The sequence below is a fragment of the Hippocampus guttulatus genome, chromosome 10 (assembly GCF_054856545.1).
Source record: "Hippocampus guttulatus isolate MCC_2025c chromosome 10, RoL_Hgut_1.0, whole genome shotgun sequence".
NCBI classification, from domain to species: domain Eukaryota; kingdom Metazoa; phylum Chordata; class Actinopteri; order Syngnathiformes; family Syngnathidae; genus Hippocampus; species Hippocampus guttulatus.
Window position 1 is genome coordinate 10,510,773 of NC_141270.1, and position 23,684 is coordinate 10,534,456.

A 23,684-nucleotide genomic window follows, 5' to 3' on the forward strand; every position below is an offset into this window, starting at 1 on the left:
TCCCCCTCCTGAGACGTCGGATGGTGGACCAGAATTTCCTCGAAGCCGTCCGGAAGTCGGCTTCCATGGCCTCACCGAACTCTTCCCACGCTCGGGTTTTTGCCTCGGCGACCACCGAAGCTGCGTTCCGCTTGGCCAGTCGATACCCGTCAGCTGCCTCTGGGGTCCCACAGGCCATAAAGGCTCGATAGGACTCCTTCTTCAGCTTGACGGCATCCCTTACTGCTGGTGTCCACCAGCGAGTACGAGGGTTGCTGCCACGACAGGCACCAACCACCTTACGGCCACAACTCAGATTGGCCGCCTCAACAATAGAGGCACGGAACATGGTCCACTCGGACTCAATGTCCCCCGTCTCCCCCGGAACATGGGAAAAGCTCTGTCGGAGGTGGGAGTTGAAACTCCTTCTGACAGGGGATTCCGCCAGACGCTCCCAACAAACCCTCACAATACGTTTGGGTCTGCCAGGACGGACCGGCATCTTCCCCCACCATCGGAGCCTACTCACCACCAGGTGGTGATCAGTTGACAGCTCCGCCCCTCTCTTCACCCGAGTGTCCAAAACATGCGGCCGCAAATCCGATGATACAACCACAAGGTCGATCATCGAACTACGGCCCAGGGTGTCCTGGTGCCAAGTGCACATATGGACACCCTTATGTTTGAACAAGGTGTTCGTTATGGACAGTCCGTGACGAGCACAGAAGTCCAATAACAAAACACCACTCGAGTTCTGATCGGGGGGGCCGTTCCTCCCAATCTATAAAGCATGATGGTTGAAATTTGTCATCTTTTTTTTTTTGTTTTGGTCAAGTTCCTCCACTTGCACCTTTCCTGTTTTGAAGAGAGTGCCAGGAAGTTGTGCAGAAACAGGAAGAAAAAAAATTGGATATATTTAATCTTGAACATCTTCATTGAACTGAGTTCAACTAACATTTTATTTGACACCTAAACAAGGTGAAAAAAGGTGTCATTTTTTGCAGGGGAAACATGTATTCTGCACAGGATTTTATTGTACGCAAGAATCGTGGATTTAAAATGTTTTTTTAAACTCTCTTGAAATTACTTTTTGTGCATTGAGAATTAACCAATACTGTTCAAACTCGAATTAAATGGACAACAGTACACACCTGGCGTTTAAGGGCCTCTGCTCAACCTCAAATAAAGCTTTGCATTTAAAGTGTGCTTTTCCTAACTTTTTTTTTTTTTTGCATTCCAGCAGAAACCTGTTTTATTCTCACATTGACTGGTATTTGGAGCTATTTAAACTCCCCACCACTTTGACTGAAGTCCCAGTTCCAGCTCAAGGAAAATTGCGCCAAAGCATGATGCTGCCACCATGCTTCACTGTAGGCATGTTGCTCTTTTGGTGAACAGTGTTGTGTTTGTGTCAAGCTACGATTTGGAATTATGGCCCAAAAGAAGGGATGCATGATAACTATCAGACGGATAATTATTGGACCGACGATGGGGGGAAAAAAGTGGCGTGACTTGTTTCATTCGGATGTCAGCAAAATTAGTGATATTAAAAGTCGCCTCAAATACACTAATGTTGCTCTGAATACTGTCACTCTTAGGCAGGGGTGTCCAAAGTCGGTCCTCAAGGGCCGCTGTCCTGCCTGTTTTCCAGCTCTCCCAGGAGCAACACACCTGATTCAAATCATCAGAATCGTTCTAATGCTGCTTCAGAGCTGGCTGATGAGCTGATCATCTGAATCAGGTGTGTTGCAGGTGGCAGAGCTGGAAAACAGGCAGCACGGTGGCCCTCCAGGCCTGGAGCTGGTCATGTCTGCTCTTAGGAGTCCACGCCTTTGCTGCACGACGTAGGAGTTATTTTGGCGCAGCTGCTAGCGACTTCAGAAGTAACAAGAAGTGAGCCATTTATAAACACGGTTTTAGTTTTTCCAGAGTGGTTTATTTGAACCAGGGCTCTAGGCTGCTCCCAAACTTCACGCTGTGACGGTTGAAAAAAATGATAGGTTGTGTCTACTCCACTTTAAAAACAGTATTTATTATCTAAATTGCAATTTAGGGTAACATTTTTTGCTAGCACGGTACCGCTTGCTGCGTCCCATTCTCTAGAATGAGAGCCACAGCCAAGGCCCCCTCGGTTCGAGTTAGTGTTTTTAAACCAACACCTCTCGGACTGTCTCAATTATACTTTTTACTTTGTATCATGAACTATATAGATTGATCATGATCAGTGATCCATGTTTGTGTCACACCTTGGATTTCAGCTTCTCGATCTGATGCTCGACATCATCAATGTCCTCTGTGTTTTCCAGGCGTTCATACGCCACACTCCGTGTGCCTTTTATCAGATTCAAAGGCAGTACAGACATACCGTATGCCTGGAGAAGAAAAGGAAATAAAATAAACAAACCAAAGCTTCCATATTAATCACACATTATTGTCATGCTGGGTTGTTGCATATGGCCCATGCATCCACCTACACATGCCCACCCCCCTGCAAAAAAATAAAATAAAATTAAAAAAAAAAAGAGTGTGGTGCATTAGATGAAGGTAAGCAAACGTGAAAAAGTGAAGAAAGTATCATCATTTGCTGACCTCCTGATCTGAAGGGCTTTGTCATTTTTGGTTGAGGAAAATTAAAATGGAAGAATTCAAAGTTGTCAGAACTAACTGCTGGATTTGCTGCAAGCATTTTGTAAGGGTAGTGCTCTTTAAAACACCATGCCGCAATTGTACAGCTTAACAGTGCCCCCATGTGACAGCACTCTCGCCTCCATCCAGAACCTGATGCTTTTTTTTTTCAAGAGAGTTTTAGGGGGAGAAATTTAGGTTACAGGAAGGGGTATCAAGGTACTATGAATGATGAATGACGTGAAATGGAATTTTATATACCTCATTAGTTTAAGTCATGCAGGATTGCAATTTACCCACAGAAAAACACGTAAACAAATAGAAAGAGACAAGTACAAAAAAGGCTCTACATCAAGACACAAAATTGCACAAAATTGAAAAGGTGCTTTTAAATCTTTGACATTTGGGCTTTAATCTCCTGGAGGGATGTTTGAACTTTAATTTAAAATGAGGGGCACATCTAAAACCTGACAACGCAGCGATCAATACAAATGAATATAACAGAGGCAAGTCAATGCGCTCTTACTCACCCTGTCATGTCTCACTTTTACAAACCTAGCAGAGAGTCTCATTTATGGGCTCGTAATAAAACAAAAGGACATGGTCTGTGCAACGAATCTCTCAGCCCTGACAAACATGCCACCCTCTTTCCACTACTTTCCAAAAGTCAGGTTGTATTTTTAAAACAACTTTTAATAGTTTCTGCATGTTATGAAGCGTTCTAAGTGTCGCGTAGGATACTAAGAAAGGCTAGCCTATTATTAGTCTCGACTGTGGATCTGCGCTACGGGCGAATGTCGCCTCCTGCAATGAATCATGGAGCTCTTAAGGCCGGAGCATGTCCAGAATATCAACTACTCTCATAAAAGGAAAACCTGTCCAAGATCCCCGGAGAAACATTTCCCCTGCCCTCATGTGCAACAACACGAGAGAAATATAAAAGAGAAAAAAGGTTGGCCCTCTGCTGGAGTCTACATGTGTAGTTCACATGTAATCGTGCCTGCGTATTAGTTATTTTAAACCTGAAATAGCTTCGAGCATGGTGGGGAGTGTGTATGTGGGGGGTTTGGACTCTGGATAAGTAACTGGCTGAAATCATTGAGAGTGACTGTTGAGTTGGAAGAGGAGGAATTAGGTAGACACAGCCCTCTTGCACAAGCATCCCCTTTGTTTATCCGCTGATACTAGTATGGCCAAAAAGCGAGAAGCCCCCTACATTCTTAGTATCCTTTGATAAAGAAGCCAATCAAGTCCACGCACGCTCATTAAAACTGAACAGGAAACGGGTGCTTTACAGTGATTTGAAGTAAACAAGCAAATGGCATTTCAATAACTAAAGCTCGACAGTAAATAGTCTGGTGGATGTTGCACATAAAGCATTTACCGCACAGTAAAAATACATGTTGAATGAGTCAGGATTTAGTGATACAGATTATTAATCTTTTCCTGCTATCCAAGCATGTTTATCAAAACCTAGAAATATTTGGCTCATTTACGAAAGGGAAAGGGAAGTTGACGGACTGCCATAAGAACAACTGTGTAAATACGCTTACAAGTCTGCTGCTGTGTTTCTGTTATCTTTGAAAAAAATCTTGAGAAACATTTTGCTAATCTTCTTTTGAGGACTGCAAAGCAGAACAAATGAGCAGACTTATTTCGCGTGAGCGTGGCAGTCGATCGGCAGCAAAATAATTAAGCCTCTTCCCTGACACTGATATAATTAACATTGGAGCGTCTTACCTGACACCTACTGAATAGTGGCAGCTGAAGTCTGTAAGCTTTGACAAGAAGCTTAAAACTATTTCCCTAAATGTCATGTAATTGCTTCAGTAAAACGAGACTACTTCGACAACTGGTTCCACCAAAAGCACAATTTAAAGTGTCTTTTTAAACTCAGAAACCTTTTTTTTAATGAATCTTTAAATAATAGTGTACCTACATGCTTTACCATATAGGAAGATTGCCACAATAGTTTCGAACATTTTGTTTTGTAAAAGAGTATTTTTTTTACTTTAAATTCAATGCATTTAAAAGGGAAACGGTATGGGGCCGACAACTATTCCAAATCAACATTGTGAATGAAATAAGGCTGAGTGGATTCTGATGTGTAGGAGGGGAAAAAAATAGAACATTGGTCTTATTCATTATATAACCTCACCTACTACATCCAGGTCAATGTCACAGTCTGTTATTATATCAGCGGGGCTTCATCTTCTCAATTTGAGGTTAGGCATTTGCATATGTAGACCACAAATTACTGAGCAAGAGGAAGGTTATCGCACAGGTGAGCCATTTGACCCATACATCTATCGCTGATAAAAATAAATAAATAATTAAGTCACTGAGGAATTTTATATGCTAGTATGGATGGATGTTCAGGAAAACAAAAGCTGATCAGATACGCTTGCTATGTGATGGTGAATCCAAAGCTTCACACTATAAGGGCTTTGTTTGCAATCTCTGTTATTAGCGCATTAATCTGTGTTGTAATTTAGCGGGAATAGGAACAGTTGACTAAAGACAATGAAGGCAGCATCTCAATGTCATGATTAAATAGGTTGCGGCACGTTAGATAGTGCCATGGCTTGGTTGTCAGGTGCAATATTCTAATACAAACACGATGAAGGATGTATTTCCATTCACGTGTTAGACTGCAGATACTGTGGTCATAAACCATGCAGATTTGAAAAAAAAAATCCCTTTTACAGAATGTGATTGCAAAAGTCAATTACAATGGAAGCTCTAGCCTCAAAATGTACGTGATCATTAAGTCAGTCTATTGAAAAGTGTGAGAACAGTGGGTAAAACCCCCAGTTAAGCTACATTAGTGATGCCAAAGGAAGATTGGTTCTACAATTTAGTAGGTTGTGTATTATTCAGTAGGAGCTCCAGATTCAATTGTTGTGTAATTTGTCAAATGGGACTCTGGGCTCAACAGAAATTGGATAGATTGAGGTTGGCTGTCACTTTTACTTTCACTGCTCGGGGTGATGCCCAAGTATTTTCCTCGTATTCTGGTTTTCCACCCAGCACTGTTCTGTTTTTCCCAAACTGAGAGCTATCCCACAACCTCCACCGAATATTCATCACGATAACTACAAGAAATGGACAGGATTAACAATAGCCGTGGCAAAGTTGTTTCTCTGGCAGGAAAAAAAAAAGGAAAATGTCAGAATGCTTACAATAAAATAAAAACATATTAATGGACACAAAAACGGATGCATAAATAAAAGTAACAGTCGGTTTAAAAATAATAATAAATCAATAACTTTGTGGGGATTTGTCAAATACAACAAGATGCAGACACCAGTGTGACTCCTAGATGTCCTTTACAGCAACAAAACTGTTATTCAGACGATATTAATGTGAAAAGGTGAGAAAAACAATTCCAATGAAATGGCAGCATAACACAAAGTACATGCGAAAGTAACAAATAAAGCGTCATGACAAAACATGGCACTCTCAACTCACTGTGTAAGTGATCACTGCCAGCATCCCAATCAAGGTCAAGGAGCTGATGGAGAAAGCCAGAGCAGGAAGGCCATCTGCAAGTGGAAAGACAGCTTTTTGAAAGACAGACTTTTTGACAACAATAGGACCTTATCATTTTAGAGGAACTGCCATGAATGCAATCCTGTAAAAACGTCTTTGAGAAACAACAGTTTACGAACAAACGAAGAACATTCTTCTGCCATTGAAGAAACTTTTTTTTAAAATTTGATTTGTTACAGAATGTTCTGTAAACAGTTTCAAGATGTTACGCGCTTCCTACACAGTTCCCACACTGAAGCGGATTCCGCATCGACACGTCAAACTGTTTGGCTTGGCGCAGTTAAAATGAATTGTTCGTTTAAATCACTTCTGACTAGGACCCATAATAATAATAATGGCTAAATAAACAATAGCTAAAGCATTGGGTGGGGAATAAAAAGTAAACAGGTTGACATTGCGCTGAGTTGCACAAGCACGAAAAGGGAAAAAAAAAAAAAAAAACGCCCCAGGACGTGTTTGCTTCAAGTGTCTGTACAGAGCAGTTGCGCTACAGTGATAAGCCATGCCTCGCACATAACATAAAGAGCACCATATTGTTGAATCTGTCAGAAATACACCCACACTTAAGAGACAAAGAGAGAAGGAATAAAGTGGAGAATGTTAACTACATTTTCCAGCCTACAATAGAAAAGTGTTTAAATGCAAGGCTTTGCTACTGGCTATACGTGTTTGTCAACGCTATTTCAATGTTCCGTATTATTTTCAAAAGAAATGATTAAAAAAACAGGTGAGAATGACAAGAAACGTCAGCTATTTACTGTTGCTGTATTCTTTTCAAGATGCTGCTGCTGTGAAATTATTTGTGAGGAAACACCAAGTCTCAGCCTTTGCTTTCATCAATGAGACGGCTAAGAACTGGCGTTTAAAAAAGATTTAGAAAAGAAAAAAGCTTGATCCGGGAATATAAGTAAATGGAGTTGAGGAGTGCCACCTTTGATTGAAGCATAAAGGGGACCACCCATCAGGCAAGGGCAACAGTAGGTGTCACAGCAGCTGTCAAAGCTGGAGTTAGAAGAGGGGGATTGATGAACAGACTGATAGCCTCTCTCCCCTGTCAGGATGCCACCTGTTATAGGCTTGTGTGTAAAATGCTACACAGTTGTCATTGTACAGATAGCCCTCATCCTCTCAGAAGCAACTTCACAGCGCAGAGAGCGCCTGTCAGCATGGTCGGCTCTCTACTACTTCACATTCTCCTTGATGGGGGTGGCGGCGTGTTCCATTAGGGAGTATTTAAGTCAATATTCAGGGCCTGGATAATGTGTGCTGTTTATAGCATCTGTCATCATCTCTTGGAGGGAAGGCGGGCGACATTGTGAAAAAGGAGACTTGAATTGTCAAATTATTTCAAATAATTAGAAATGGGTTTGATAGTACGATTGCTTGTTTGAAAATGTGGGAAAACGAAAGAACCGTCAATGCATTTTCTTTTTCCAAAATATGTTGGAATAGAATATGAGATCCTCTCTCACTTGGAATGTTTGAAGGCTTTCTGGCAGCGAGCGGTATTTGTGAATGGAACAAAATTTGACATTGCTGGCTTTTTGTTGCTCTTTCGATGACAAACTTGTTTCAAATGAATAAATTCCACCACTTCTGGTTATAGCCTCGAGCGTCAAATTCTTGAATTGTGACACAATTAATCAACCATGATTTCCAAATCATCAACTAAATCCTCGGTATAAAGTATAATTAAAGCTAAAAAAAAATGTTGACCTTTAAAATGTGGTATAGATTCATATTTTTCTAAATCCTCTGATTAGAATTAAGTATTGATCAAAATGATTTTTATTTGATTGCATTCACCTTAATATACTTATAGGAAGAACCAACAGTATACCATACATTTGGGATGAGTAATAACATTTTCCTCAATTTCACTCACCTAGTTCCTAACACAGACAAAATTCACCATTACTGTGTATAGATGAAGGTCTTTGAAGCATAAGGGTATAATGAGGACATTGTCATGAACATAATATTTAAATAATTTCGATCCAGTGACCTTATTGACCAGCCATAGAGACACAGTCAGCAGCATTATGTGCCAAACATTGCTTCCCATAACACAATTAACCTCCCTTCTGGAGGGAGTAGAGAGAGGGGGAAATTATAACAAGGATGATCCTCACATTTCCACCAAGGCAGTCTGGAAATTTCCCCCTGTGCCAAGGGAGGAAGATTAGGAAGCATGGCGTGGGGGTCCACTCAAGTAAAAAGAGGCAGATGGTTCAGCTTCCTTCTTGATCTGCATATGGCAGAGGTCCAGAGGACTCCTAGGAGTTCACATTTGGTATTTTCCGCCAATTAGAATGTATATAGAAGCATATAAGGCGATGCTCAGTTCAACAAGTAAGACACCTGAGGACGTCGCAGTCACTGTTTTGTGATTAACATTTTTAATGCAACATTTTATTTGGGATATTTTCATTTCAGAAGTCACCCCAAAAATCTGCAGAGAAAAAGTGCTGATTCAGCGGAGAACAATCCTCATTCTCCACAGAGCAAATCTCGATTCCATGGCTTGAAAGTTGATTTTCCGCAGGTACACGACCCAAAAGGACCAGTTATAAAGCATATTAATGTACTAATGAAGTTCTTCTAGGAAATTATCTGCAAAACCAAAAGACTGAGGAACATTGTGGTTGGAAATCAATCAACATCTCTTTGTCGCTCTAGGGCAGATTTCTTTAGTAACAATAAAAATAATACAATTGGGCAGTGTGAGTGGAGCCTGTCTGACCGCGACATCTAGCTGCCGCAGTGAAAACGACATGCAAATATAATAGTCGACACCTCACCGTCATTTTCAGACAGCTTTCAATTCCGTGGAGAGCTTTGAAATCCGCGGCAAATTCCGCGATGGTGGAATCACGGATTCCTGTGGAGACTATTTCGATCACTTCATTCTTATTCTTAAAATGTAATTTTACAAGGAAACTTGCTGCAAACTGACCTTTGATCAGACAACCAGATGGCAATGCAGCTCTTGCGAAATGCATTTACACAGGGCAAAAATCATTATGATTGCTTCATTGATGTTGTTACACGATTACAAATCAGCTGTGGCCTTTTTTTGAATGACATTTTAGACTTTTTTTAAATTCCTGTCGCGACATTGAGATGTATGCAAACATGTGAAATAAAAGTTAACATGAGCAATTTGTTAAAAGACACAGCAACACGTTCTGTAACCAGCAGCAGTACACTACAAAGTTTGTTCAATAAAGTAGTCAGTCTATAGAAGAACAGTACTTACGACCACTGCCAAGCTCCTCAAAAAGGTATTGAACTTTCTCCCACTGCGTGGCATTTTGCTGTGGTGGAGCCTCGAGTGGCACAAATGCTCTGAAAAACAACAACAAAGATTTGCGATAGTTTTGGTTTGCTTGCATGTGTTGGAAAATGTGTTTTAAAAACAGTTGAGTAAGAATCACATTACGCCAGAGAAAGAGTCAAGTCATCCGGCCTACTTGTTTACAGATATAGCATACAGCGCACAACGCCGGGACACACGCCGTTGCTGAATGCATTGAAGGTGCCGTAAGAATGATATCGGGCATTTTGCATGCACGTACAGTACAGGTGAAACAGCAATCACTGTCCCAAATTAACACAAGACCAGGCTTGACCACCCAAACTGCATTTCAGTCAGCTGTTTTACAGCATCCATCCAGTGCACCCCCCCCCCGAAAAAAGCCTTGCCCAGAGTTCCCACGTAATCTATACAGACAAAAGACTGCCCCTTATAGAGCTGAAAGGTTTTGATCACAATTGTCTACATGTGGCAGTAAAAGGTCAGAGACCATTTAAAGATAAACAAAGCTTTGTCACATCAAACAAGAGACTGCTGTGTGAACTCTCTCCCAACAAAAGGTTGGTTTTTCTTGGTGGCTGAAAAAAGCAATTCAGGGTGAAAGCTAACATGTTATTGAAAATAGAGAGACTGGAACTCTTGTCAGAGCAAAACACCAACTGTTTCAATCCATGAAGCAAACACTTAGATAAATTAGTGTGCCGCGAGGGATCATCAGCTGTGCCGCGTTATCCATATTTTCAATTTAAAAAATGTTTTGTTAATTTATCTTGGTATTCACCTAGAGTAACAGGAAGAACAGAATGCCCTTCCACTAGATGACAGAACGTTAATCTGTGTATCCACTTTTTGTGAACCGTTTGCTAAGTGGTGTGCCGTGATGTATTTTCCGATGGGAAATAATGTGTGTTGACTCAATAAGGGTTGGGAAACACTGGCCTAGAGAACAAATACACTTGACAATGCATGTTACAGATTCATTAAGTTAAAAAAAAAAACGCTCTTTGTTTCGCGGAATGGTCTTTGTGAAAATGCAGCAAGAGAAGCCACCATGCATCTCACTTACCCAATTAGTAGCAGCAATACACAGACAATGGCAAATCCGACTGTGTACTTGATGGCGTTTTTGACTTGCTGCAGTGAAAGAAAAACAAACTGGTCAATCATGTCCATGAGCACAAATACAGACACACTCACCGGGTGCATGCTGCGAACAAACGCGGATACATCAAAGACGCAAAATTCATTCAGAGTAAAACCAGCCGACAGAAAAGTAAAACAGCCAACAATGATGGCTTGACATTATGACTCAATAGCCACAAATACACCAGTTTGCAGGTCAAAGTGTCAATACCATGCAGGCTGTACTCAGAAATTTGATGTACAAATTGATCTGCCGGTAAATAATGACATGACTGCACACGTGTCAAGCAGCAGGTTAAGTGCTAAACAATACCAGTTATAGATCTGGAAACGTTGGTACTGCTGCTTATTATATGATGCTTTTTAGCACCTTATATTAGTGTGGGTGTATCTGTTTAGATTGCTGTTTTTTCATGGTGTATCTTGTTTGTATATGTCTAGACATTCACTTTGTCAGTCTGCAGCAGAGCCATTCAATTCAGTGCAAATAATTTCAACATGTAATTTCATCCGAATACTGTGCTTATGACTAAAGACCGTTGTTGTTCTCCTTGTTCTATTCTACCTCACGACCCGCATTATAATGCAAAATGTCTTTTTTTTCCTTTTAAATCAGGAAATCTTTAGATCCGGGTTGACATTCCATAATATCCTCCCACAAGCGATAAGAAACACGACTTAACAATACAATCAGTCACAACAGCAAAGACATAAGAAAAGTGAAGTGTTTACCGAGCATCTGTTGACGTTGTCATCATCTCTTTCTTCGTAGTAAAAATAAACGAAAGGAATCCATAGAAACACACAGAAGAGGATGATGGAGTAAAGTGCTGTGGACAGACATTAAGATCCAGAATTAGTCTCATTCATCCCTCTGACCATTGTCAACATGAAAAACAGCAAAATAGCTCAAACACAAACTCAATTTCTTGGTAAATTCCCCCCCAAAAAAAATTTAAGTGCCTTGTATTTGAGTATTTCCGGTATATTGTATTTCTCAGGTGATAATTCATCATCAATAAATATGACTCGCCTCATGGAAGCTTGAAAGAATTATAAGATGTACTCGGGAAATCCAGTTGCAATGATGTGAAATTTTCAGCAGCAAGGCTTCAGTGACCAACCACACTAAACTGCTTTTGAGGAAACATTTTTGAAAAATGTTAAGGTCATGTGAATCCAAATTTCAAGGTCAAATGGTCAAGGTACTAAAAATATGCACCAATATTCTAAATGATTCGTTGTTGAATTCCCTTTCCAATATGACCTGTCTTGTGGAGATGGACCAGGTAGTTCCTGAGATACGAAGGTTCAAAGGAAGGTGGCCACGCCCCTTTTTGCTGAAAATGTCCAAATTTGGTGGTCCATAGCTCCCAAAGCGCTATTCCGATTGACCTAAAATTTGAGATTTTGTGTTGTCCCATCACTATCAACAAGGAAACCAAACTAAAACTTGTTTTCAATAAATATATCCTTATTTCTCCACTAAGGTATCTATTTACACTCATAATAACGAGATAAAATGGTTTTAGGGTGATGTCAAGAGCCAATAAGTGAAAGCGATGCTATAGCACGCAGTCACTGGCATACGCTTGTGTGTTAAGGCAATGGGTCAAATTAGTCATAACACCATGAATATTAACATACTGAGAGAACGGGTCACACTGCATTACCATACATCATTTGTTACTCTCCAAGCAGATCTTCCACAGGGTCGGAACAAACGGCTGGGGATAAAAGTTTAGCACATTTATTATCCCTTTTTGACAGAGCAGAGGACAATATAATTAAATGTTCTCGGTTACAAGTTCCCTATGTTTTGCATGGTGTGTTGCATTTTACACACGGAGAATGAAAAGAAAAAGACCCATTTTCGTCGATGTCACATATAACGTATGTAGGCATAAAAGCCTGTGCGTATTGAGGATGCAGTGTGAAAACAGTCTCGAATGTGTGCCATCAAATATATCATTGATAGCTGCAGAATCCCTCGCAGAGCTGTAGAAGGCTTAATGAGAAACATTAGACCCTTGTCCTCACCCTACCATGGCCGTCCACAAGGGTATTAGAACCTAGACTCTCGTCCATTGCTGGCAGGTGAAATATATTACATTTGAATTCAAAGCCAGCGGACATTTCTCTCTGAGACGCTCCCTGACAAAGGACTCAAGAGACTGATGAAAATATCTGTCTTTTCAGGCTCTTGCTGAGAGGTATGGCAGTATGACAAGAACTTGCCTCTCTGCTCAACACCAGGGAGATACCTTGTGGATAAAACTGTATGAGCGAGGGCTGGAGGGTTTTAAACAGCCCATTAGTACCTGTCTCAGGGGCCTCATCAAACTGAGAATATAGTTTAAACTGCTCATATGGTATGACAAAACCACATGACATAGGCTCTATACTTCTTCAGGTTATAGTTGGTACAAAGCTATAGTAAAAGTGACAGCAAAATTTGTTCTAAAACCACTGCGCACCAAGCAAAAAATTGTTTGTCTGAAACCCTGAGGCAGCAAATGTGGTAGATCATAAGGTAGGCAAATGTGTGTTAGAGCCCGCTGATTTTTTTTTCTCCGATATTTGGCGGAATAAAATACTAATAACAGATTAATTGACCGAATGATTAAAGAACTGAAAAATAACCATTTCTGCTATCTTAACACTCATCGCTCGTTTCTATGTTCAATGAGAGATGAAAACTCAGTGTAGATGACACTTAGGACATTTACAGTCACTAAAGGTTTCAAAGAATGGATAAAACCTGACCACAATGTCAGTACTTAATTGAGTTGGGAATTAATAACCAAGAATTGAATGCAACCAGTTCTCCCGGATTCGTTTAGAAGAAGCAGAAACAAAGAAGGAACAAGAGAAAATGTGCGCACATGGCGCTTAGCCCCTCCCCGCCACCAGAGCCAAGGTGCGGTAGCTCAGCAGGGGCCCGGCGGGTGACAAAAATCGGTCGGCGGTGTTGCGCTCTGTACTGGAAGCCGCCAAACACGAACAAAGACTGTCCAACAATACACACCTTGAATAAGTAGGCTGGAAGTGTGTGCAAGCATTACGTTTGCAAGTTGTAGACACAACTTGCAGGAAATCAAAATTGAAAAAAAAAAAGCCCTTTCTTCTGTTCAGTGCAATATGTGATTCACGGAACAGAGAAAGTCTTCGACCTTCCTGTGCTGCCTAAATTCAAGTCTGAGTATGTAAACATTGAGCCAATAAGCCAAACTGGAACTAAAACAGTAGGTAAACACAAATGTAAATGGACAGCTAATATTTAGCTTACGCCTCATGCCCATGACACAGCAAGTCTGGCATGTCAGCATTTTTTTGTTTGTTTTTCCACATCGCGTGACATCTCCTAAGAGACCCCACAATTTGTTCTTCGACATTGACCAATAAAAAACCCCCCAACAAAACGCCCGCCGTCACTCCCAGACTAGCGTACTCTTGCTCCCTTTATATCCATATATATATATATATATATATATACAGTATATAGTGTATATACATATATATGGATTTTTTTCTCCGCACACACATATACGCACACACATACACATTTCCAAGAGGATGGCATCCTCTCTGGCTCCTCTCCTGCAAATGGCATTAAAAAGGAGAGAGAAATCCAATGATTTATTTAGAGGGCCCAGGGGTATTTTGCCCTGTTGCTTAAGGTTCTTCTACACCACTGCTTTGAAGTAGTAAACTGTCGAAAGAAATGTATGAACGGACCAAGCGGCGAGAAAGAATGACTCGACTTGCTCTCAAAGCTGGGGGTTCATCAAAGATCACAAAAGCGATTTGAGCTTGGAAAGCAAGTGGCTTTTTTGATAAAAGTCATTCATTCACTTTCTCAGGTTTCCAATGTAGCGGTTATGACATGTATCATAGATGGTATTTATCCATAAATGTTGAAATGATGTAAACACATGGACAAAAATGGTTGTTACCGGTACCTGTCTGTTTCTTACGATTTTTCTTAATATAATAATGATAACAAATACTTCTGTTGAGCCAAATTACTACTTTTGTCAGATTCGACTGTGTGTTTTCCTTTCATTGTTCTGTTTTTTTTTAGTTTTTTTCCTCTCCACATGTGTATTCTGTGAAAAGATTAGTCACATAAACAGTCTGTCATACCTGTCAAATTGCATTGTGCAAAACCATTGCATAATTAAAATAAAATGCATTTTCTCCAGAAGAAGCATAAACAGATCAGAGTTATTTTGATTAACAATGTAATTTGTAAAAAGAACACATTTCTTCTTTAACACACTAAATCATGTATTCAGTTTTCAGAGAGAACAATAGAGCTGCCACGTATCAGTGTAAAAAGAAAGTGAACTTGAAAAGGTTTGAGCTCTGCATCCAACACACATGGAGCTTGGTCTCCACCTACTGGTAAATAGAAAAGTGAAATGTTTGAACAATGACTTGAAACGGGCATCAGACATAAAATTGTTATATTTGCACAGTGTCAGCCAGCAAGTGCTCTTATCGAATATGGGTGCCCATTGGCAGGAGATATGAAGGTACAGTAGATCACTCCATATAAGACATTGGATTGCCAAAGGAATATAAACGTAAATCTCAACAGGCCTCAAAATGGGCTGGATCATTGCAAATGTCTCGAAACTGGAAAAAAAAGGCACAATAACAGTGACTCGATGGCTTAATATTTCCAAGCTGGAAGCACACTTGCACATTGAAACATTATTAAATGTGTGTGGCAAAATTGCGACATCTTCATGTATAAGCATACATGTATTCTGATCATCCGGTCAAACGTAAAAACAAGAAACTGAATCCATCCTAAACTTCGTTCACCGTGGGTGTTGTTGTTTGGACTGGTGTACGAGTTGGTCTGTACACAGCCTCAAGAGCATATTTGGATGATGTCGGGCGCACACTGACAGGGGTCCATTCTGTCCCTTCAGATTTTCTTTCTGCTGTCATGACCCACATTGCAGGAAAACATAATCGAAAATGAACAATATCGTCTGAATCCAGTTTAGGATCGACAGTGTTGCATGGCACATAGAAAGAAGCAGTGAGCCAAACTCGACGTAATGTCTTCGAATTAACTGTCACACAGAGATTCAGGGTCAAATACTTCAAATTGTTAAAGCACAAAATTGCACCCCTTGATGCACGACAAATTTAACTGCTCCTCCATAAACTTGCTTTACAGACAGTTTGTCCAACAATTGAATTAAAACACTGACGCAATACATCCTTCGTGATGACACAAACTGAATTATTCATGTCTTGTGTCTGATCTGAAGAAAGTTTATATTTGAGGGTACGTTTAATCTAAACCAGATATTCAATCGAATTTTTATGTCCGGCGGACAACTGATTACAGTCCCTTAAATGCTGAACTAACACGCACTGAAAACAGTCTTTGAAAGCCGCTTTGAAAGTTTATTGTCATATAACCAGTGGAGGTAGTTCATTGGATTGAGCTGTCGAAGCAAGGAGACAGCTTGTCATTTCTTAACAGACGGTGCATAACAGTGTTGCTTGGAGGCACTTTAGGCTAGCAGCTGTTGGAAAATGTGTGATAGTGTCTCTGGAATGGCTGAATTTGCTGTCATCAGAGACAGCAGACTCAAAGCCAAACACGCAAGCCAATCACGGAGACATTTCAGCACCACTACAGTTTTATGTTCGAGAGTGATAAGCAAAACAGTCTGGATTCGGGCCCTCTTATTGTAATCATGGACAAATAGTCTTATTATAAACATTGTGGGCTCTTTTGGGGGCTGTGTGCTTTCAGGTATTTTTTGGAGCCTCATGCCGGATATGTTATGCACAGTACAATGGAAGTGAATGACCGTAAACAAGTGAATTTATTCCAGGTTCAAACTTTTTCTCAGATAAAGCCTTTTTTTAACTTTACAGGTGATGTTTTAAGTGTTTTTTTAACATTCCTGAAGGTCATGCAAGTGGAGGGGCAGTGACTTAACAACTGTTATAATAAAACTAAAACAAAGGGAAAAGTGCTCACTCCTTGAGGGCCGCCTGACTCATCCTGTATATTATAGAGGCAACAGGACGGTGTCTGCAGAGCGACCCTCTGTCTCGTGGTGTTTAAAAGCTATTGCTGGAATGAACTGTTGTGTCAGGTAAAATCACTGTTTTTATGTTCGCATTTGTCACAAGCGGAGTCCTTGGCTTGGCAATTGTGCTTGATGAGGTGATGAGGTGACGATGCACATAATCTTTAGGGGTATAAGGAGGTCAACATTGTAGGAACGAAAAGAAACGTGTGAGGCCCAGAGTCAAACTACTGGTAGATAAGATTTATGCATGAATGGATGATGGACCACAGCTCTCACAATCAAAATAAAGGATATACAGTCTCAAGTCACGATGGGAAAAATACACTCTTAATTTGAAATTTAATCAACGGCTACATTTTTAACCACACATGTAATATATCAAAGTGAAAGGATAAGGGAAAGTACTCACCATAATAGCCATACAGGACAGTATCTTCAATCTGGGCTCTTGTCTCATTGTTGACAGCCCATTCCTAGATATTGAGGAAAAACCAGTATGACAATCATTAAAAACATCTAATTTAAAGTAAATACAACTTAAAAAAAACCTAGAGATGCACCAAAACTGTTTGGCCAAAAAGTCCACTGTTTTGTTGTGATGAAGCACTCTGTGGGCTCACTAATGCAAAATCTCGGTTGCTAACGGGTCAGGGATAGCCGCCGTGCCTACCCACGATGCATCTCGCATGTGTCAACGGGACGCTGAAGTGAATGGAAGTGGGTGGTGAGTAAATGAGTGTAAAATGTCCTCGCCGCGGCAGTCGCCCACAAGCCCAGGGCAAGAGGGCTGCCTTGGCCGCCGTGGACTGCCTCACCGGCGGTTGTGAAAGCATGCATATCTCTCGGAAGGAACCAGAGAGCTGACACTTAGTAGGTACGTGCGTACCCGCGACCGAACAGTCACTTGATCAACACATGATCAAGCATCTTGAGTGACAACGGAACAGCTGTTTTCCATGTTTCGCCACTTTACATGTGACGTAGAACAGGTGTTCTTACTTCATTACAGTGATGTTTGTTCCTTACTATGCATTTGAACAACTCAAGACTGTTTATTTTTGACATTTTTTTTTGTAGCTGCATGGCAACTATTAAAAAACATGTCCAGCCTTCTTGTTTAGCCTTACTTCCTGTTTTTCTACATTTGTTGCATTACATTGGCAGATTATATACATTTTCTAAAAGGAAGCATTTCATTCAGATTTTTTTTCTGTACAAATTTGCAAATGTTTATTGTAGTTTTAAAATTATGATTTTTTTTTTTATCCAGAGATTTACCGATGGTTATACATCATGGGTGGAATTAAAACAATATTTAATAGATCTGTCAGACAATGCTAGTCTTGTGTAAATAGATCTTTGAATTTATCCACACATTCCTACACTAGGAAAATACTGGCAAAGTGCAGAAAATGAGCTTGCTGAGGAAGTTTTTTGTTTTTAGGGGGTTTTTTCCTGGTTAAGTCAAGTCAAGTCAAGTACAACTTTATTGTCAAATGAAGTATGTGCAACATACAGCACAGATGAAATTTCTTTCCTCTCAAACAGACAACAAGACTGTTTGCAAATGACAATCTGTTCTCAATTGCCATATCCATAAGAATAAATGTTAAATAAATCCATTAGTCAACATTGGGTTTGATATTAAATTCCCAAATAACAGGCACCAAATTACTTGTTCGCTCAAACAATCGGCACACTGTCGGACAGTGAGCTGCGCATGATTTATTAAGATTGCAATCTTTTACTATGATGCCAAATGGCAGGCACTTAATTGAAAGTTCACTCTAATAGATTATATGCGCTAAACTCAACAGGTGTAAAAGTGATAGAAAACGGCATAGTAAAAATAGCATCTTGTGATTAAGGTAGCAGCGCTGATGCATGCAACATTTGCGAGAGAATCCAAGAACCCAATATGAAGCTCGAAGTAATGGAATTGGAAGTGCTGATGGAAGACAAGCATGCACACTTGAAAATCTGTCTGGGACAGGGCAGCACCAGACAAATGACCCACAAATGACGTGAAGAAATACATCGCTGAAAGGAGTTTTGTCGTATGCGACTGGCTCCAAGTAAGCCCTTAAATCATTCAAAACTTCCAAAATTGCATTGCTGAAAAGAAGATATCACGATAATGTTTGTTTCTGGCATTTCAAAAATGTTTACTCGAGCGGAAAAGATGTGTTCGACCCGTCCCCTCTCACTTTGCTATTCCTCTTCCATAATTATGGCTACACAGAAAGTGCCGTTTTGCATCTCCCTTTCATACACGGTGTTGAAGACCCCAAATCAGCCATTACAAAATGTCTTCGGTTTGATTAATCACACTGCACATGCTAAATGATTGTAATTTGCTTATACTCCTCCCAAAATGCACAAAATGATCTGCACATCAATTTAGAGCATATTCAATCCTGGGAGGCGCGCCCTGTCAGTAGATGAGTATCCACATCTGTTTGCAAGAGCAGTCATGTTCGCACCTATTTTTTTGCCAAGCAAATCTTTAATAAATCACCACCGTTGTTTCTAAGAGTGATGACAGACCAAACCTACAACACAATCAATCCTCTTACAGTGCCTAATGACGAAACTATTATTACCGATAAACAAAAGATAAAAGCTGCCATGGTGAGTAAGAATAGCATGAACTGTACGTGTAATACAAAAAAATAATAATAAAATAAAAATCCTGAAAAAAGGTAACGACAGGCGGTGTAACCTAAGTTTCAAAAAAGACAGAAAAGTTTATTCATTCTTCAAGTAAATGTATATTTATTAAAATCTGATCTGCACGGCCAGGTGGGCCAGTGGTTAGCATGTCGATCTCACAGTGCAAAGGTCGTGGGTTCGATCCTAGTTCTGGCCTTCCTGTGTGGAGTTTGCATGCTCTTTCTGATCTACCTAACTATCTGATTAAACACAAGAAACTTAAATCACTGTTATTCACAATGGCCATGATATTTGAGTATACGTGCAATTGTATACACCCAAATTGATGGGCCTATTTTCGATGTCAGGCTCACATTGATCCAATGTATGCAGTTGTCCCGTCATTTTTTTGTGTGAGTGTGATTTTCCCAGATTCTGTAACGCTGCCCGATTCTCAGTATTGTTGCACTGATTGTTTCCCATCATTAAAAAAAAAAGGCCAATCCCAACTGAAAATGCGGACTTAATATTTTAACTTCATCACAAAACACAACGTAGTGCTTGATGTGCAATCAATGCAAACACAGCCTAACAATATGAGTTTCTCCCAGCCCACACAAAGCAACAAACAAACACTGTCTTCAAACACATACAAGTGTAACAGAATTCATGAGCCAAGAAATGTATTAAGCTTTAAGACTAGACAAACAATCCATATTGCTTAGTTCTGAAAGAAAATTACAAACTATTTAAAAGGCGCCTGAGGAAACCCAATTTCTTTGATACAATTTAGCGAGGCTATTAGCAGAGCGGATAACAGATACAAACCTTATAAGTGCCATTTGGGTACTTCATGAAGGAGACAAGGAATATATCCACGGGAAGAAGTGCAGAAGTTATTAGCGCAATAGCCAGTGCGCATATTGCCGTGATGGTTGAAACAACTTCACTCTCCTGGCGACTTTGAAATTTGCGGATGTAGACCCAGCAAAAAGCAAGGATGACCTTAAAAACAACATCAAATATACATTAATTCATGCAGCATTCAACATGGATGTGACTTGTCACATTTAATAATGCAAACACATGTGAACATAAGATTAACATTCAAGACATATATATGTTTTTTTTTCCAGTTCTTGCACATCCTCATGCAACCCTCTCATTTATGCAGACTTGGGACAGAGACTGGAACAGCATTTTATTGAAAAAAAAAAGATTGGATCACTGGTTTAAAATTTTTGAATTGTTTGGGTGTTTTCTTTCTCTTGTCGATAATTAATTCAGTTGTAATATTATGCTATCTTGAGCAACATAATGAAAATGTGGCTAGTCTGTCTCAATTTATGTTTATGTCTGATGGGCTTGCATGGGTTTTCTCAGGGTACTCCAGCTTCCTCCCACGTCCCAAAATCCTGCATGTATATTAATGATTATAAATTGTTCATCAGTGAGATTGGTGACCAGTCCAGAGTGCACTTTGCCTCTCATTTGGGATAGGTTGCAGCTGATCCATGACTCGAATGAAGACCACAGGAAATGGATGGCTAGATGACAAGTGTGCTCTCTCACCCTAATCAACCAAAACATATGACAAAATATAATATTTGAGACCATGCTATATCGCAGATTACCTACAGCGCTGCTATGTTGTGAATTTTGGACGGATCCTCTTAAGCGTTTTTACACACACAAACACACACACATGCGTGCGCGCACACACACACACACACACAATACAGGCAAGTCCAAATTTTGATTTTCAGCATGTTGTGCTGCAGTGCTCAAAGACATGCAGCATAACAGAAGGGATTTTTTTTTCTTTTTGAAAAACAAGAAAATTCTCCAAAGACATTGCTATAAAATCACCAGGACAACCAAATACAACCATGAATATTACTAAACTTTAGTTTTTTGTTGGGGGGGGGTTTCGGCCACACAGAATAAAATCCCCTTATAACACCACAACTCCCCAAAAATATTCAAGTTCTCCATGGTCTTGAAGACGGAAAACTTAAGTGTCAACCCTGGGGCAAGAAAAAGAAGGGCCACAAAAGGTCCCCAACCAATCACCAATAAAAGTTGTCACTCCCAAAAAAAGAATAAATACGGTCTACACATGTGGCTAATGGAGCATGTTATAGCTGCATGTGTGGCTGCTCCGTGTGTTAAATTAGCAGTTATTTGAAAGTTTAGAATTCACAAAACAAGCATGCTAATTTGCATCAACGCATCTATGGCATTTCACATTATGCATTTGCATTAAGCTAGAGCAATTTGGTTCGAAAAATATGGTATTGTTCAACATTTTAATGTTAAATAATTTTAAAAGGTCACCTGTCAATCCAATGATGCCCAAAAAATAGCACTGTTAAACAAAATACACTTTGACTGGGGGAAGCTGGATCAATCTTGTTTGGTTGTAGTTGCTATCACCGTTTTGTTGTTGAATTTGAAAACACTACTGATACAAAAAAGGTGGTGGTATGGGAAAATTCTCAAATGACAAGGTCAAATTCAAGGCACACATGCAGTAGGAAGCAAGGAGACTTCTAACACTCGTCTCTTCAGATAAAGGGCTGCCACTGATTGGCAGGATCAATTAAAAGACAAGCAGCTTTAAGCCCTCTTGTTTGTTTTGTTTTGGGGGTTTTCAGGTGATGATGCTAGCTTTGCATCCAAATCATATCAACCTGTGGTGGTGTTGAAGTAGAAGCCACTTAGTAGTGTTGTAAGAAAGTGCAGCAACTTTTTTGACAGCCAGACTGTTTCTGGCTAATCCAATAGTTGTGGCTAATTATGCATTAAACCTGCTGAGCTACTTTAAAGCCATTCACTTGAGCACACTGTGCTGACTACGGAACAGTGTCAAGCACTGAAAGTACTGTATGTGTAAAAAATCGCTTAACATCACTTAATGACAGAAAACTGCCATTAATCGTCATCAAAATGTATGTGCACATCTCTACTCATGCCCACTTTAACCTCTGAAAACATCAGAATGATAACTCCAATATTTTGGATTTTATAGAGGCTAAGCCGTTTCCTCTGGATAGACGCTCACTATAGAGCAAAGCTTAATATTGTTTAACGTCAGAAAAATGCAATCAATCGTCACCAAAGTTGGTATGGGCATCTCTACTGAATTCAACCTCAGAAATGATTAGGGATGTCCCGATCATACTTTCTTGTCGGCCAAGTCCAAATCCGAGTCTTTGGTTTTAAGTATCTACCGATACCGAGTTCATATTATTCTAAAATGAATATGGAAAATACAGGCTTGTATACATTGAATGTATATGTTATATGAATATATTTATAGTCTATGGACCATTCCACCGAATTGATACCAATTGCTTTTTCTAAGACTCAAAATAAACTAAAAGTTTTAGGTTTCCTTTTTTCTTTTACCGTAATAATACCGATATTGAACAACTGAAAATGTGTAATGCTCAGACTTATTTTACATGTCATTATTTTTGTACTGAAACTCTGTCGGTTTTAAACATTCAAATTACCAAATACATGCGCAATAGCCATGACATTTACACTAATTGAATGTCAACTTTACACCAAATACATATCACTGACTGACTCCATCACATAGCCTCCTTGCATTATTAGAGCAATAGCTTTTCATGTTTTGATGGTGCGTTTGTAATCATGAGTGTACATAGTCAATATTGCACTGCAGCTTCATTAGAAGAAAATTGTGAATTTAATAAAAATCTGAATATCTGTCAGAAAAATTGCAATTAAATAATTCAGCCTTTGGCTGAAGTGAGCATAAGGTGAAATGTGCACATACATATAGGTGTAAATTACTCGCAGATTTCCAACATTAAATGGCATTAAACGCAAGGGGAATAAGAGGCGTAATGGTCATAAAATTCAAAATTGGGAGATTGTTTTAGTCTTAGATATTGAAGTGGGTAGGAGTGGAGATGTGCACATACACTATGGCGACGATTAGCTTTAGTTTTTGGATATTTGATGACGTGAAACATTTTGCCCATGAGTGCCAATGGAAAGGAAAAGGCAGACAGAATGTCCCTAAAAATTCCAAACATCTGCTCCACTATTCTAATATTTACGGAGATGGAAGTTGGCATCAGTAGAGATGTACATACGTGTTAAAAAATGCAATATGCATATAAACTATGATCAACGATTACATTTTTTTAATGCGCAATATGCAAGATTCTGGTTGCAATGTTGAAACAAATGGCCACCATTCCATTACTCACTTACTTGAATATGAACGTACAGGTAGTAGACTGTCTAACATAAAATAACAACCGTTGCTTGGGGAATGATGACAAACGTTGACTATATCAAATCCAAGC

General features: G+C 39.7%; 1 protein-coding gene across 1 annotated transcript in view; it reads right to left on the reverse strand.

The window, feature by feature from the left end:
- lmbrd1 (LMBR1 domain containing 1) overlaps positions 1-23,684 on the reverse strand; it is a 40,113-nt gene that overhangs the window by 16,157 nt on the left and 272 nt on the right. Inside the window, exons 2-8 of the mRNA XM_086122460.1 lie at positions 20,167-20,343; positions 17,096-17,159; positions 11,348-11,445; positions 10,539-10,606; positions 9,416-9,504; positions 6,076-6,149; positions 2,226-2,351 (exon numbers count right to left, since the gene is read on the reverse strand). Of these exons, the coding sequence (XP_085978586.1) occupies positions 2,226-2,351; positions 6,076-6,149; positions 9,416-9,504; positions 10,539-10,606; positions 11,348-11,445; positions 17,096-17,159; positions 20,167-20,343 (696 nt within the window). The remainder of the gene's footprint in view (positions 1-2,225; positions 2,352-6,075; positions 6,150-9,415; positions 9,505-10,538; positions 10,607-11,347; positions 11,446-17,095; positions 17,160-20,166; positions 20,344-23,684) is intronic.